At 41.9% G+C, this 13,880-nt stretch overlaps 1 protein-coding gene across 3 annotated transcripts in view; it reads right to left on the bottom strand.

The window, feature by feature from the left end:
* EML4 (EMAP like 4) overlaps positions 1-13,880 on the bottom strand; it is a 163,689-nt gene that overhangs the window by 3,767 nt on the left and 146,042 nt on the right. For all 3 annotated transcript variants that reach the window (XM_074579551.1, XM_074579550.1, XM_074579554.1), the window contains 4 exons: positions 9,787-9,875; positions 8,540-8,637; positions 3,558-3,645; positions 2,173-2,271 (listed from right to left, as the gene is read on the bottom strand). In XM_074579551.1, coding sequence (XP_074435652.1) covers positions 2,173-2,271; positions 3,558-3,645; positions 8,540-8,637; positions 9,787-9,875 — 374 coding nt within the window. The remainder of the gene's footprint in view (positions 1-2,172; positions 2,272-3,557; positions 3,646-8,539; positions 8,638-9,786; positions 9,876-13,880) is intronic.

Here is a 13,880-nt window from a genome sequence, read left to right as displayed (position 1 = left end):
TACCAGACAATATAAAATTAAAACATGATGAATCTTGGCTAGGAAGTTTAAATATGTTCTGTTCTGCCCCAGAATAACATCACATTATCTGCTTTATCTACTTCACTCCCAGGTCCTCTGGAACACTGAAGATTTTGAAAGCAGTTGAGACTAATTAAACTTAATCCAGAGTGGTTCAAGTTCATATTAATCCAAAGCAGAATGCAGACAGGATGAGCGGACTTATCCACTACTTAAAAACAAAAAGTAAAAAGGCTTCTCAAAACAGCAGTTATGGGAGCTGCTCATCTCCAGCCTCGCCTGAGTCACCAGTAGCTTCTATCCAACAGCTGTTAAAGAGACAAAGCCAATGGTTTAGACGTGAAACAAAACTCTTTCTGCACTCCCACACCTCATCTCCATAGGTCAGGAGTAAAGGACACTTCGGGGAAAGCACTGGGATTCACAGAGCTGCTCCCCTTATCCAGTCTGCTCTACCAACTACCAAACGTCGTGATAAGAGTTCAGTAGGAACAGAGCCACCGTCTGCTACCTCCACCTTTCTGGTAGATTTAAGTACTCTGCATAAAATGTAAAATGGCTTCAGCTCCAAGGCTATTCCAGAAGGAGTCCTTACAAAATTTTTTTTCATTGCTCCTGGAGAAAGATGTCACAGTAGTGTCAAACAGAGAGTTTTGCTTTTCATTTTCTCTAGTGTCTCCTGAATCTTCTGACACTCCATTTTAAAAAAGAGATATTTCTGTTGCACTATTATTTCAGTTGCAGTAGCAAAGACAGGGAGGAAACGACTGCTGTGGACCAGTTCCTTGCTAGCCTAGGCTTCCATGCACAGAGCATCAGGAGGAAACAGCCACCCACTCTCTACTTCCCCCAGACAGACTGAATAAAAACAAACACGTACACAATGCAGTTCATGATTCTCAGGCTAATGGGAGCCAATATTTTCATCAAAGTAGCAATAAGCAACAGTATTCAGCTCCAGAAACAGCACGCTCCTATTTATTTCTGCTACCTACCTCCAGCTCCAAACAACTCAAAAATATTTACGCAGTTTATCAACCATTCAGCTTCCTTCTCTGATCCCTTTCTTTTCCCTGCTCTGCCTCAGATTTTTGGTACCCAGAAGGGAAATCAAGCCTGGTTACAAGCACCAAATGTCCTCCCCGCAACCAACATGCCACAGAAGAGTGTCAGTGTTGACCCACAAATCCACTGCAATCCTTTACGACTACTTACTCACTGGACACATGACAGTCCTAAAATACGCACGATAGGCGTCAAAAGCTATGGAAAGACTTACCTGATTTTCTTCTACCCTGCATATGAACCAATACTCAAAAGTTTAATTCCTTGTAAAAGGAAAGATTTGTAGACCTAACTCTCACCTCTACAGAATTTGCTGATTTACCTGTTTTTGATGTTTTCTACATGAAGAATAGAGGCAGGTTTCTGATCTCAGCGGTGGAAGCGAGACATTCAGCATCCTGCTCACACAACTTGGTTTCACAGCACTGACAGGCTGAACCACACTTTTGAACCCCTCACAGAGAGACTCCTCTTGTATGGCCAACAGAGCTGCCTTCAGCAAAAGCAGTGTGAACTGTTTTGCCGCAGTCTCAAACCGCACTGTTAAAACCAGATCTGTCAGCTTTGTAAATTTTCTGTACATTTAAAAAACTGCCCCACAACTACTAGGTAAAGAATCTATTTAATCTTTAAAGCATTTTTACCCTTTAAAAGCAGTATATATTACTCAGCTTTGACTACAGGTATAAAAGTGTTGTCCTGATTTTAAGTTATGAACTATAACCTATGCTCACATAGTCTTGTTCCTATCCCAAAACAAGGTAAGCAAAGGAGAATGCACATGTGCCATATGAGCACTTCAAAATATCAGCTTTTTGCTTCAGTGCCTCCAAAACTGGCAGCCTAAAATGACAGCAGAAAAATCAAGTCCCAAACTTCAAGACTAAATAGAAATCAATTACACATTGTCTATAGAGCAGCCAGTGCTCTGTATCACAGACAAGTATTGCGGCCAGTCTCTTTGGTCTGTCATCTCAGCACCATTCTCAATAATCATTAACAGCTTGTTTCTAATGACAAATTGAAGCAAAAGAAAACACAAAAGCACAGTGTGAACAGCTTAAAAGCCAGTTAAATGGTGCTTACCAAACACCTGGAAGCCTAGCACGCAAGTGTATGTCGTCCAATCTATATCCTTACAGTCAGAACGATTCCTGATTAGCTTACAGCCACTTGGAATGTCCCCTGTAAAAAAAGTGAATGATGAGTTATGCCATATAATTTTATATTTACATACGTACTCTTTGAAGGTGCTAAGACAGTAAATAAACACATCTTAAAACCAATCTGGAATCACATCGTAGAGGTAAAGACAGACCAGTACCTTTATAAATTCCAGATAACTTGGAGCTTCGCTTGGTATTTAAGATTCACATTTACTTCTTATTTCCCTCTTCAGATCAGCGTATCTTGAAAACACTTCCCTGCAGCTTGGGTCCCCTGCTACCTACTGTACAAATTGCTTTAACAGAATCTATAATAGAATAATTTCTCCTTCCTACCAGCTCCATTGATGTGTTAAAACTCAATCAATCATTTGGGAAGCTCTGCTTTTAAAACAGTGATAAACTCCTGCTGGAGAAGCCTTAGGCTGCTTTTCTTTCTTTCCAATTAGAAAAGAAAAGACTGTTTCCCAAAAGAATGTCCATCTTTCAATACACCAGCCCACTACTAATAGGTCACAGCTCTGCCTTCCTACACAGGCAGCTATAAACACCAACACTTCCTTTTGGTAGATTGAGGTATTGCATTATCCAGATTTGAAACCTAAGTTGTAACACGCAGAAAGAGCATGTTAAGGTGACAGATATTTAAACGGATGGCTCTTCTTGCTTGAACAGGAGCAGAACTACAATCCTCCTGGATCTCGTTAAAGCCACAGAAAGGCAAGAATACAAAAACCAATTTAAAACCAGAGTGATACGCAACATGCATGATGAACTTTTGACACAATCACTATCTATTAAATTCATATTTTCACTTATTAAAAAAAGACAATCACAAAAACATTATTACCACTAACTCATTAAAGTAGTATCCTTGCTTTGCTTAGTTTCCAACACCACCAGCCAAGAGAAAGTTTAAAAAAAGAAAGCCCAGAACAGAACAGTGGCACAGACCCATTGATTTTATTCCCCCCAAATAACTGGTAGCGTTGACATTAATTAGATAACTGTATATATTATTTTCAATCTACAGAACTTTGGGCCAACATCAAAATGTAGTGCCGCTTGTTCTGTAAATTCTACGCTGTTAAACTGATTTATGACCTTGTAAAGAAGTAAGCTATATTTGGCGTTGCCATTAGGTAACACACAGCTCTGAATAACATCAAGATATCGGGTTACACAAGTTCAAATTGGTTCCTTTGTCAGTAAGCATTTTGTACAGTCCTGATCAAACACACTCTTCTAAATATTCTGACAGCTAATACATACTTCTGTTTCCAGTGTGTTTAATATCATACTTACAGTATAGTATTTCATAGTCTCCTGAGTTTGACATTATATACTTGTTGTCCGGGGACCAGTCAAGGTGTGTAATATAGCTGGAATGTCCCTGGAGAAGAATGCAGTAACACCAGTGTGAAACATGTATTTTAATTCAAACAGAAGTTGCACCCACAGATGGGGTAGTTAACAGCAAAAAAAGCATCTCCCCACCCACCCCAGGTCCGCCACGATTCACTGGTGCTCCTTTGAAAGGCTCTTTACTCCCCAGTGCCACGCTCACTAACAGCTAAACAACCGCAGGCTGGGCATCGTGCCTCTCCCACCGCACGGTAGATTCTTCACTTATAAACGGTGTCGTCCCTCTCAGACCCCAGAATGATTTACTCCCGGAAGGTATGTTACTAAAATATTGATGAACTCACATTCGTACTTGAATTAAGAAGGCATACATGGCTACTAATTGAGAAAGGTGAGTAGTTTGCACAGGATCATTTTTAGATCCCAACAGGAAAGTGACAAATAGGACTCTATTTTATTTCTCTATCCATTCAAAGTAACTCCCATTAAACGCACACACTTTCAAATAATCTTTGCTCATCCTAAAAAATTAGGCTACCTCAGTTAACAACCACCATGTAAAACTACAAGATCAAGGACTGGTGTTACAAGAACACCCTTGTAAGCTTTTTGAAAGTTTCTGCCACGCTGCTTACACTGCATACATGTTAGTGCCAGCTTCGAAAGGAGTCTTCTCTATAGACACAGGGGCATCTATATAAGAATCTAAATACTTGAGCCTAATTGCTTAGTTATCACTACCACGAGCACCCTGAGGGCTAAACACCCATCTTTGTTTTTCAGGGAGAAGCTAAATGCAGCTGGTCAGAATATTTTTCCTGTGTGCAAACTTTTTTGTAGTAATAATAATATTACTAGTAATAATAAAGACTTGAGAAGCTCCAGACAAGCTGTATAAGGTAGGAATAAATTATTTCTGTGTAGCGGAAGGGGTAGAAAATTCATTAAAGTGACATCTATGTCACTCGCTGCTTCTTCTGCCCTTCCATTTCTTCTTACTGCCCCTCTTCCCCTTGTTAAGACCATCCATTTTCTCCCCTTCCTAGTCATTCTGCCAGCCAACAAAACCTTCTTGAGTGACAGATGCCAATTCATCAGTGGGCATTATGAAGATGGTGTCCCTTGGTCCCCTGCAAGGTCTCTTGGCCCAGCCTGCAGCCGCCGTGCCAGCTCCTTGCTGGAGCACTGTGCTGGCTGCCGTGCCACCCACCACGCCAGCTTCCACTAGAGACAGCTCCAAGAGATGCTGATGGCTTCCAGAATTACATGTAGAAATACACCCATGCCTGTCTCCCTGTCCCCAGGTCCTCTCTGTGAGACTGCAAAAACATTTAGGAGAAAAGCTAGCCTTTAAGATTTATTTACTTATGAACTAGTCTCTGCCTCAAGTAGAGGAACTGTGTATTGACATAACTACTCTGCAGTCATGGGTGAGATATATGATATCAACATGCAAACTTGGTATTTCGAAAAAAACCCAAACAAATGCACAATTGGCTAGGATTTTTTTCTCCCCCCCAATATTTTCCAAGTCTTCAAATTTGCAAGGAAACTCCAACATGGAAAAGAACTGGTCAGTCATTTACTAAATCCTGCCAGACATTTGGCAGCTGTTACAATTCCTGCGGGCGGTGGGGGAGGGAACAAAGCAATTGGCCAGGGGGCTCCACGCTGCAAAATCCCTTCAGGCAAGCGATCACCGAATGATGAACTGGAACATAACACTGTCATAATATTTTCAATGGGACGATCCCATTTTCTATTAAAATCTTTCTCTGGTAGCTGCCCACTGATAAGGCAACTTTTTACTCTTTCCTTTTCTGTGCCTTTATATACAGCAAACATAATTACTCACATTATCACTGGCTAGTAAAACTATCCGACTAAACAAAACCCCTCTCCTTCATTGGCAATGTTTATCTGCTTCAGACTTAAGTGGTGCAAGGGCTGAAACGCCCACAGCCTATAGGACAGGCACGCTAATTATTTCAGGTTAAGTCCAGTGTATCAAATACTGCAGGGTGGCTGCCTGTCACGCTCCATGGCCCTCTTCGTAAATGCAGGGCACTTGCTTCTCCTTTGCTAACAGATATCTGCAATGTAAGACAAACAGAGACAGCTCCAGCTACCTCGGAGCTGCTGACAAGCTGGAAGTTCATAACCCAGCCCATACCTTCACATTGCTGTCTGCATAGCTGGAGCCCTCAAAAAACAGCTGCACAAGTCGAAACGGTTGTTTCGGCTCATCTGAAATTCTTTCTGATCCCAACCAACACCATCCCTCACCGTGGAAACACGCTCACAGATCAGCGGCTCGCCTCTCTGGCAGCCGCAGAAAGCCTGGTTGTGACTGAAAGGGGATTTAAACGCAACAGTGGGCATACAGCCCTTATGCACAAGCTGATGCCGGTTCAGTAGATAAAATCCTTGTGAAAGTATTCAAATAACGTATTCGAGTTGGAAGAAACAACCAGAAGTTGACTACCAGGAGGACTGAGTCATACTACTTGGAGGTCACCCGCAAGGCTACTGAATGACAGAAGAACGCCAGAAGGACGCGGTGCCAGGGCCCCAGCACCGGCCAGGAGAGCGTTCCGGGTCCCGAGCGTGCCTGGGTGTCCCCCCTGCTCAGCATCAAGCTGGTACCGAGCCGTCAGGGTGCTGGCAGGCAGCTGAGGGGAGGCACAGGGCGCCTGAAACCCGACCGGCAGCGCGAGCTCGGGCCAGCCGACACGCTGCTGCCTTCTGCGCAGGCGGGGAGGGTCAGGGCAGCTCAGCCCCGACACAAACCAGGCTGCTAATTTTGGCTTCTACGCACAGTCACTCAGACTGAAGAAAAAAATAATAAAAAGTGGTTAACTGAAATCTGCTTTGAGCCTTAACCCTTCTGCACGAGCATAACAACGTTCATTTCTCCCATCCCAATTTCTACAAACCCCTTTCTTGCCAAGGCAGAGGTACAGACAGACGTACAGATGCCTGACAAGAAGCTGCATACAGGAGGAAAAAGGCGAGGAAGGAGAGAAATCCTTTTCAGTGGGGTGGTGCTTTCTGTTTCAATGCAGTTTCACCATACTTAGGTACACGGGAAACTGGTTATTGCTTAATATTCCCAGCTTTAGAATTACGAGATCACTTACTAGTAACATTATTAAATAAAGTGGTATTCTCTGCAAACTAATTGCACCTCCGAAACACTGTCCTACAACGTAGGGGCAAGGGGGCCCAAGCATCAATCGACGCTGGTTTAAATTGCCATATGCTCTCTCCTGAACATAATGCATATAATATACAGAAATAAATGATCTCATACATCTTCAAAGAGCTCACAGAGGCCCTAAAGAACATAGTGAGCTAAATGTTACATACGTTAAGATTAGCCATCTTTGAGTGACTTTATCTTTTATGGTTGAAAAAAAATAAGTGATGGGGTGAAATGCTGTACTGAGGCACTGTCATCTGCTGCCATCCCCGGGCAGCACCGGGCCCCCAGTCTGACCTGCCTGTAGGCTCAGCCTTTTCCTCACTGCCTGAGCTCCCCAGGAAGGCTGCAGATCCAACTTCTTGTCTCACGACCATTGCGCTATGAAGCTAATCCCATCACCACCCTCCTCGAGGGCTGCAGGACGCCCTGGCTCACCCCGCACCACAACCCTGCCACTGAGGAGTCCCCAGCGCACCCAACAGCCTCTTCCCTCCCAGCCACATCCCATGCCAGCGCCAAGCCCCCACTTCCAGCCTCCGGACCACAGGGGTGGGGCAAACCCACCACTCCTGACTGCCTTGGCAGCCCTCTGCCCCCAGCAGCAGCTGGACCCAGGCTGGTCTGGACCCCCCTGCTCCAGCAACACGGGGCGTCCTCAGCCAAACAATGGGTAGAAATCTCTCAAAGACACTGTACATGGCACTAAAGGACTGGCTAATGCCAGCCTTCCCCCTAACTAACAGCTTCCACTGCAAGACTTGCATCAAAGGCTGTAGAAAAGGCAAAAAAACCCAACCAAAGTTAGAAATTAAAAGAAAACAAAACCCCACACTTCAGCCTTATGATCTCCTTACCTTCCCTTTTCAAATTAACAAAGCAGCTTAAGAAGCTCTTGTATTTTTAAAAGTGAAGAAATGCAACTGGTGACAAACGTGAACAGTGTTTGAGCAGGGGATGCATTCCTTAAAAACCCCAACATTTCACATGTGAAATGTGAACCTATTCTTATGATATCATTTACAAATCCCATTAAGGTTCAGATGTTCTTTATGTAAATATTCCTAATAACCTAAAGAAATAGCTGAACTTTAAGCCAGGTCATTAGATAACTAAACACTTAAGGAAAAAAAAACAGGTATGTCTTTTCAGCACTAGGACAACCTTATGTAAGTGTAAGGACTAATATAAACTCCACTACTTCTGCTACACTTACATTTATTCACCCTGAGCCAGAAATTTATTGTTAACACATCCTCCAATTCCAAATTTTGTAGTAACAATTACAGATGAAAATAGTGCATATTTGCAACCTCCAAAATTACATATTCTAACGAAATTCCACCATCTAATGTTATGTTGGTCCAAGGAGTACTTTACCAATAGGGGGAAAATACCCCCCAAACAAGTATAATATTTTCCCCAAAAAAGTTTCAGAATATAGGTAACAAGGCATTTCTCCATCTTACTGCTAATTTCCCATTTCAAAGAATGTCAGTAGTTGGAGAAATTAGCCATATTTTATGCAAAAGTGTTCACCTAATACTAATGGCTGCAGCACTCATCAGACTGAAGTTTAAAATCCATCAAGTGCTGAAAAAAACTCCATAAAACGTATAACCAAAACTAAAACCAGAAAAGCATCCACTGCTTAACATCTTAGTGTTATGTATAAGATCAAAATGCAAGAACTACTGATTATATTTGCTCCAAAACTTACAGTGCATTTTCCATATCTGCTATACTTTCTTCCATTTTCTGTTACTACGTAGAGGTAAATAAAGTTGTCATGGGATCCAACTGCAAGTAAGGTGCCATCTGCAAGACAAAATATTTGACATAAATTAACAGAATGTTTGCTTTCCAAATCTTAATGATTTCAGATTTATCACTAAGACAATAGTCTCAATTAAACTAGAGCTTACAAAGTGTATTTAAGGATACATAACTGTTTACATCATGTTGTTTTTCAGTATCTGTTTACTTTGTGGGTTTGTATTTTGAGAAAGATCTTTCACTTCTTTTTTAAGTGTCCAACGGACAGGGTGTAAGTCATCAGACTGCACTGGATTTCTGGGAACAGTTGACAGCAGGCAGGCTTGAGTTTTCTATATCACAAAAAACGCAGTACAGTATTTACTCTATAGTTAGCTTAGCTTTGGGGGCGGGGGGCTGAATATAAATCAGCACTAAATAATGTCTAAAGAAGTGGAGCATTTAAATATTATAAGCAGTTTTCTAACCTGTGTTGTCTTGATTAAAAAAAAAAAAAGTACATGGACAACAGTTGCCTTGAATCCCAATCAAATGCCTCTAGTGTCAATGAACACCAGTGCTTTAGTGCTTTAAGATAAATTGCTGCACTTGGCAGATGTGGCAGCAGCAGAGAAACATTTTGCCCACTGACATGGCATGTTATCCAAAAGAAAACAAGAAACAGATTTACAAGAGTGTTCTTCCATCCAGTTTTAACAGAGAGGAGTCAGCCTCTGATGATCTGTCACATCACGTCTGAAAAAGAGACTCAACGCTGGCTTGGGCTCCGTGTAATCCCCATAGAAATACCTAACAAACAGCTCTGAGTTTCAGACAGACCTGAGCTTGGTTTTATGGTTTTGTATTAATAAACTTGAAAATTAAGTAAGTAGTATATTAAAACATCATTGAAATACTAAGCTTTTTACAGACTTTTCTGTTAACCTGTCAACTATTTAGTTGAGAACTTTTAATTTTTCTGGGAGCAAAGCTAACATTTATTATAACAGCAGGGTTCAACGTGAAGGAAAGGCGACTGTAATGTTTGCAGTTATACAAAAACAAATGTGTATTCAGTTATATATTAAGCATGTGAAAACAATTTTTTTCAAAGCTCTGCCTTTTCTAGTGACTGAGGAGTAGTTTAACGCTGTTTAACAGAACAGACATCTCATTTATCAGCAATTATTCTGGACATAAAAGTCTGCCTACCTACTGAGTAGCGCATCACTGAGAGCTGTTCATTGCCATCAGTGTGTATTGAAACCAGATCCCTCGTTTCTGCATCCAAAACAAACCACCTAGGGAGAGGAGAATTCCAGTAAGTATCACTTCCACTAAACAAAAAAGCAAGCAAAAGAGCAATAATCACTGCCTGCCTTCATCTCCTTATGCTAGCCCCTCAAGGGCAGCACAGCGAACATCTGTTTTTAATGGAACGCTTTTCTGGTTCACAAAGCAATACAAGTTTCACTGAAGAATATATAAAAGATTCTAGATACGGCCCATTTTCTCCCCCTCCCCTGAACATTGTAGTAATCACCAAATTGTCCACTGGATGATAAACATGCCACCAGATAGCTAATATGACTGCATCTTATCATCCTGAAGCCATAAGGCTACAGCTGAATTTTAATCTACTTCTTACCCATTTTGAAGAACAGCTTTAATATAAAACCCGATCTTTCAAATTGTATGAAGCAAAGTTAAAAAAAACCCCAAAACCAAAAGTAGTTAAGTAGGGAGTGGAAAACATTTCCATACTCATTTTAAACACAAAGTATATTCTAATTCGGTATTTTCCCCTCAGACCATAAATGAATTATTTTATCAAAGTAAGAAGGAATAACCATTTACTGAAATGTGATGGTTCATAACCTAGCTTTTTTTTTTAATTTCCTGCTTGGATGATTTATAACTAAGGTAATTAACAATAACTTTTAAGCTGCATTATTAGTTACGAGGCACATGTAAAAAGCTCAGAGAAGCTTACAAAAATTCAGTGGCCAGTACACTGAGACATCCCCTGATAGCAAGATGGGCAAGATCAGCAGAACCTGGGCATTTTGCAACAGTTCTGATGCCCATCTAACTCCTAAATATAGAGAACATTAGCAAGACAATAACAATTTAATAAATATATATATACACAGACATGTTTATCATGAAAATGGAACATGGCAACATGGCTAAATACAGTAAAGCTGTACTCAGAATTTAATTTATTTGCCCTGAACTGATCTCACGACCACGTGCACACACTGCAGCCAGGTTTCCGTCCCCAGCGGCAAACCTCGAGTTCACACACTGTGGAAATGACTAAGGCAATTCCACCCACTGTCTCCTAGTGAACTCCATGGAACATCGCTAAAGCTAGGACCACTTATTCCATAACAAACTTATATAACCTAAAACAAACTCCAGGAACAACAGCGCCCATTGCTGCTTTCTATTGATGGAGATGAGATTCCAGCTTGTGCTGATCCAGTGTCCAGCAGCTAGGTATCTAGAAAGTGGCCTGGTCCCAAGTGGCTTAAAACCAGCTTGTGGTTAAGGAACCACATGAAAGAAATTAAATGACATACACGTAAAAGAACCTCAGCCCCACATGCCACAGACTGCTGAATAATCTGTGTGCAAGACAGATGGAACCAGTGGAGAACAGCTAATGTTTGCACTGGAAAGCAGTAGAAACTACACTTAAGAGTTTCTCTGCTGAGGCTCCTTGCTGAAAGTTGACTTTTGGTTTCTACACACTGAAGCTTTGAAGGTTCTCTGAATGCATTAGGAGTTACCATTCTGCTACTTAGTTCAAACTATGTCCCGCTTTGGCCCTGCCAAATACTTCACTAAAATGTTACCTGGCTGATAACTCTGATGGGGTGTGGATATTAAAGAAAAAACCTCTCCAAACCACAAAAGGGTTTGGCAGGGGCGAAGAGAGAGGGTACCTATGCCATTTTGCCACCATAGAAAGAAAACCAATCACTCCATCATGATGGCAAGACTGCTCTGAAAGTACATCCTGATGGGATGACAACAGAAGTGTGAAGAACACACACGGAGGCATCACTGAATTGGAGTCATGTTGCTTGAAAACCAGACAAGAAGCTGGTCTGAAAGCCAGTGTCCCACTGTCTCATTCTTATTTGTCTTTTCCTGAATCCAGCACAGGGTGGAGGGTCCTCACTGCTTCAGCTCAGGTGGGCAACACACAGACCTTTTGCTTTACCAGAAAACTTACGCTGTAAAATCTATTTATCTAGCAAGATGACACGACATGATTTGTTCATTTCGAGCAGCATAATTGCGGCACACCAAAAAAAACCTGATTATGAGCACAGTAACACCCAACAGCAGCCTTCTTCCATGAAGCAGACGGGTACCCCCTTCCCATGCCCTCCTGTGGGTGACCATGCTGCACTGTGCTTCTGCCAGAGAGCCAAGGGGAGCGCTGAGCCCTCGTGTCCCAAAATACACAGCCAGGGCAGGGCAGGGAGCCTGCTGTGGTGGGGACATGCCTCTTGATGCTAGCCTCTTTAGGTTGGTCCTTTGAGAGTGTTACCTGAACCAGGTAACCCTCCAGCTAATATTATATAAAGTGAAAAATACCCAAAGCCAAATGCAACCAGAAAAATATGCAAAAACCCCCTGTTTTACTGCAAGCACAGAGGTGGTATTGTGCAGTATCAAACACAATGCAAAACTGCTGCTGCTCTCAAGACGGCACACTGAACTTCGTCTGGCATTAGGAGACAGCATTTAATGACACCGGTCCTCCACAAATTCTTCTGAACAAGAGGTACTAGCAGCAATCTTAGCTGACCATGGAAAGAGTCAGTGCACCAATTCTGATGTTAATTTAAGAAAGGAAGCACTGGTCATGTCTAGTTCAGCTGTTTCTTGATGCTTCCACAAGCTGTAATCAGACATGCTCTCTTCAATCTTCCAAGCTCTCCCAATGCCGTGGCAGACACTGCATTTGCCAGCAAGAACATCTCCATCAAATGTGTCTCCAGTCTAGTGGCTAAGGCAGTTCATCTGCATGCCTCACACAGGCCCTTCTCGCAAACAGCTGGGGTCCACCTTGAGACTGGGCTTCGGGAGAGGATCTTCTTTCCAACACGAAGGTATGCAACACACAAATGGCAGCTGACCCTGAAAGAGTCCTAACCGGGCTGTGAAACACAAAGCTTGGCTGCCAAGTGAACTCCTGATCCACAGACTGGATGAAATAAATGTACGAAGGGTATCCCAGCTGTAAGATAGCGGCTCCTTTGCTTTTTCTGATTTTTATTGATTTTTCTCCCAATTGTTACTGAAGATAACATAAAACTTGTTCATGAGTTCACATAAACAGGACAGAACTTTTGCCATTTTCATCTGTTTCTTGCCTTCCTATTTCTTTACTTTTAAAAAAATACTAATAACCTATCTAAAAAAGATATGTTTTTAGAAACAAAACCCCTTAAACTACTCTCTTTGGAAAACAAGTTCTGACCCATGACAGACATTTATTACTGACAATTCACATCTGTGAATGCAGAATTTTTCTGATGAAATCAGCGGGGAAACAGTGTTCCAAAGTAGTAATATATTTTTGCACTTAGACTTGCAATTCCCACGTTTAGTTAATACCGAATGTTGAACCTGCAAGGCATTAATTAATCAGAGTCACCAAACCAACCAATCTTACAAGATTAGTTCCCTGGGATATTTCGGCTTCTTCATCTTAGTACCACAACATCTTAGTACCAGAAATGGTGTAAATTTTAATAGTTCTACTGACTGATTTACCTCCCTGTGGCTCTGGCTTACGCTGGTCTTGTCCTCCAGCCTTCAGTTTTCTTAATGTTAGTACTTTTGTAAGAATCTTATTAGTCTTTTTTTCTGCAGTGCACAGCACTCAAGATATTCTACACAATTAGGCCCAGGAAGGTCTACTTCCCTGCAAATAATAACACTGGCAGCATGGCAAAAGGATCTGCACTGTGCCTCGAAAAACCCACTGTTCTGGTAGGATTTCTGATTGCCAGCCCTTTTTAGTTTTTGAGCTGTGCATTTACAGCAAACAGCAGGATCCACAAAAAGTATTAGTTCTTTCCAAAGCAGGCTTAATCCCAGGCAACTGATGATCAGGCACACAGAGGTATTTAAAGAAGTGGTTAACAAAACCTGCAGCACAGACCATTTGCAGACAGCCCAAAAAGGGAAATGATACCGAAATACTCATCGTGGGAAGTGGTACGTGAAAAGCACACCAAAACCATGATGTGTTGGTCTGGTAAAAACCCACTGCTGTGAAA

The sequence above is a fragment of the Larus michahellis genome, chromosome 3 (genome assembly GCF_964199755.1).
Source record: "Larus michahellis chromosome 3, bLarMic1.1, whole genome shotgun sequence".
Lineage (NCBI taxonomy): Eukaryota > Metazoa > Chordata > Aves > Charadriiformes > Laridae > Larus > Larus michahellis.
The sequence above is the reverse complement of the archived record's forward strand: the minus strand, read 5'-3'. Positions and strand labels throughout refer to the sequence as shown.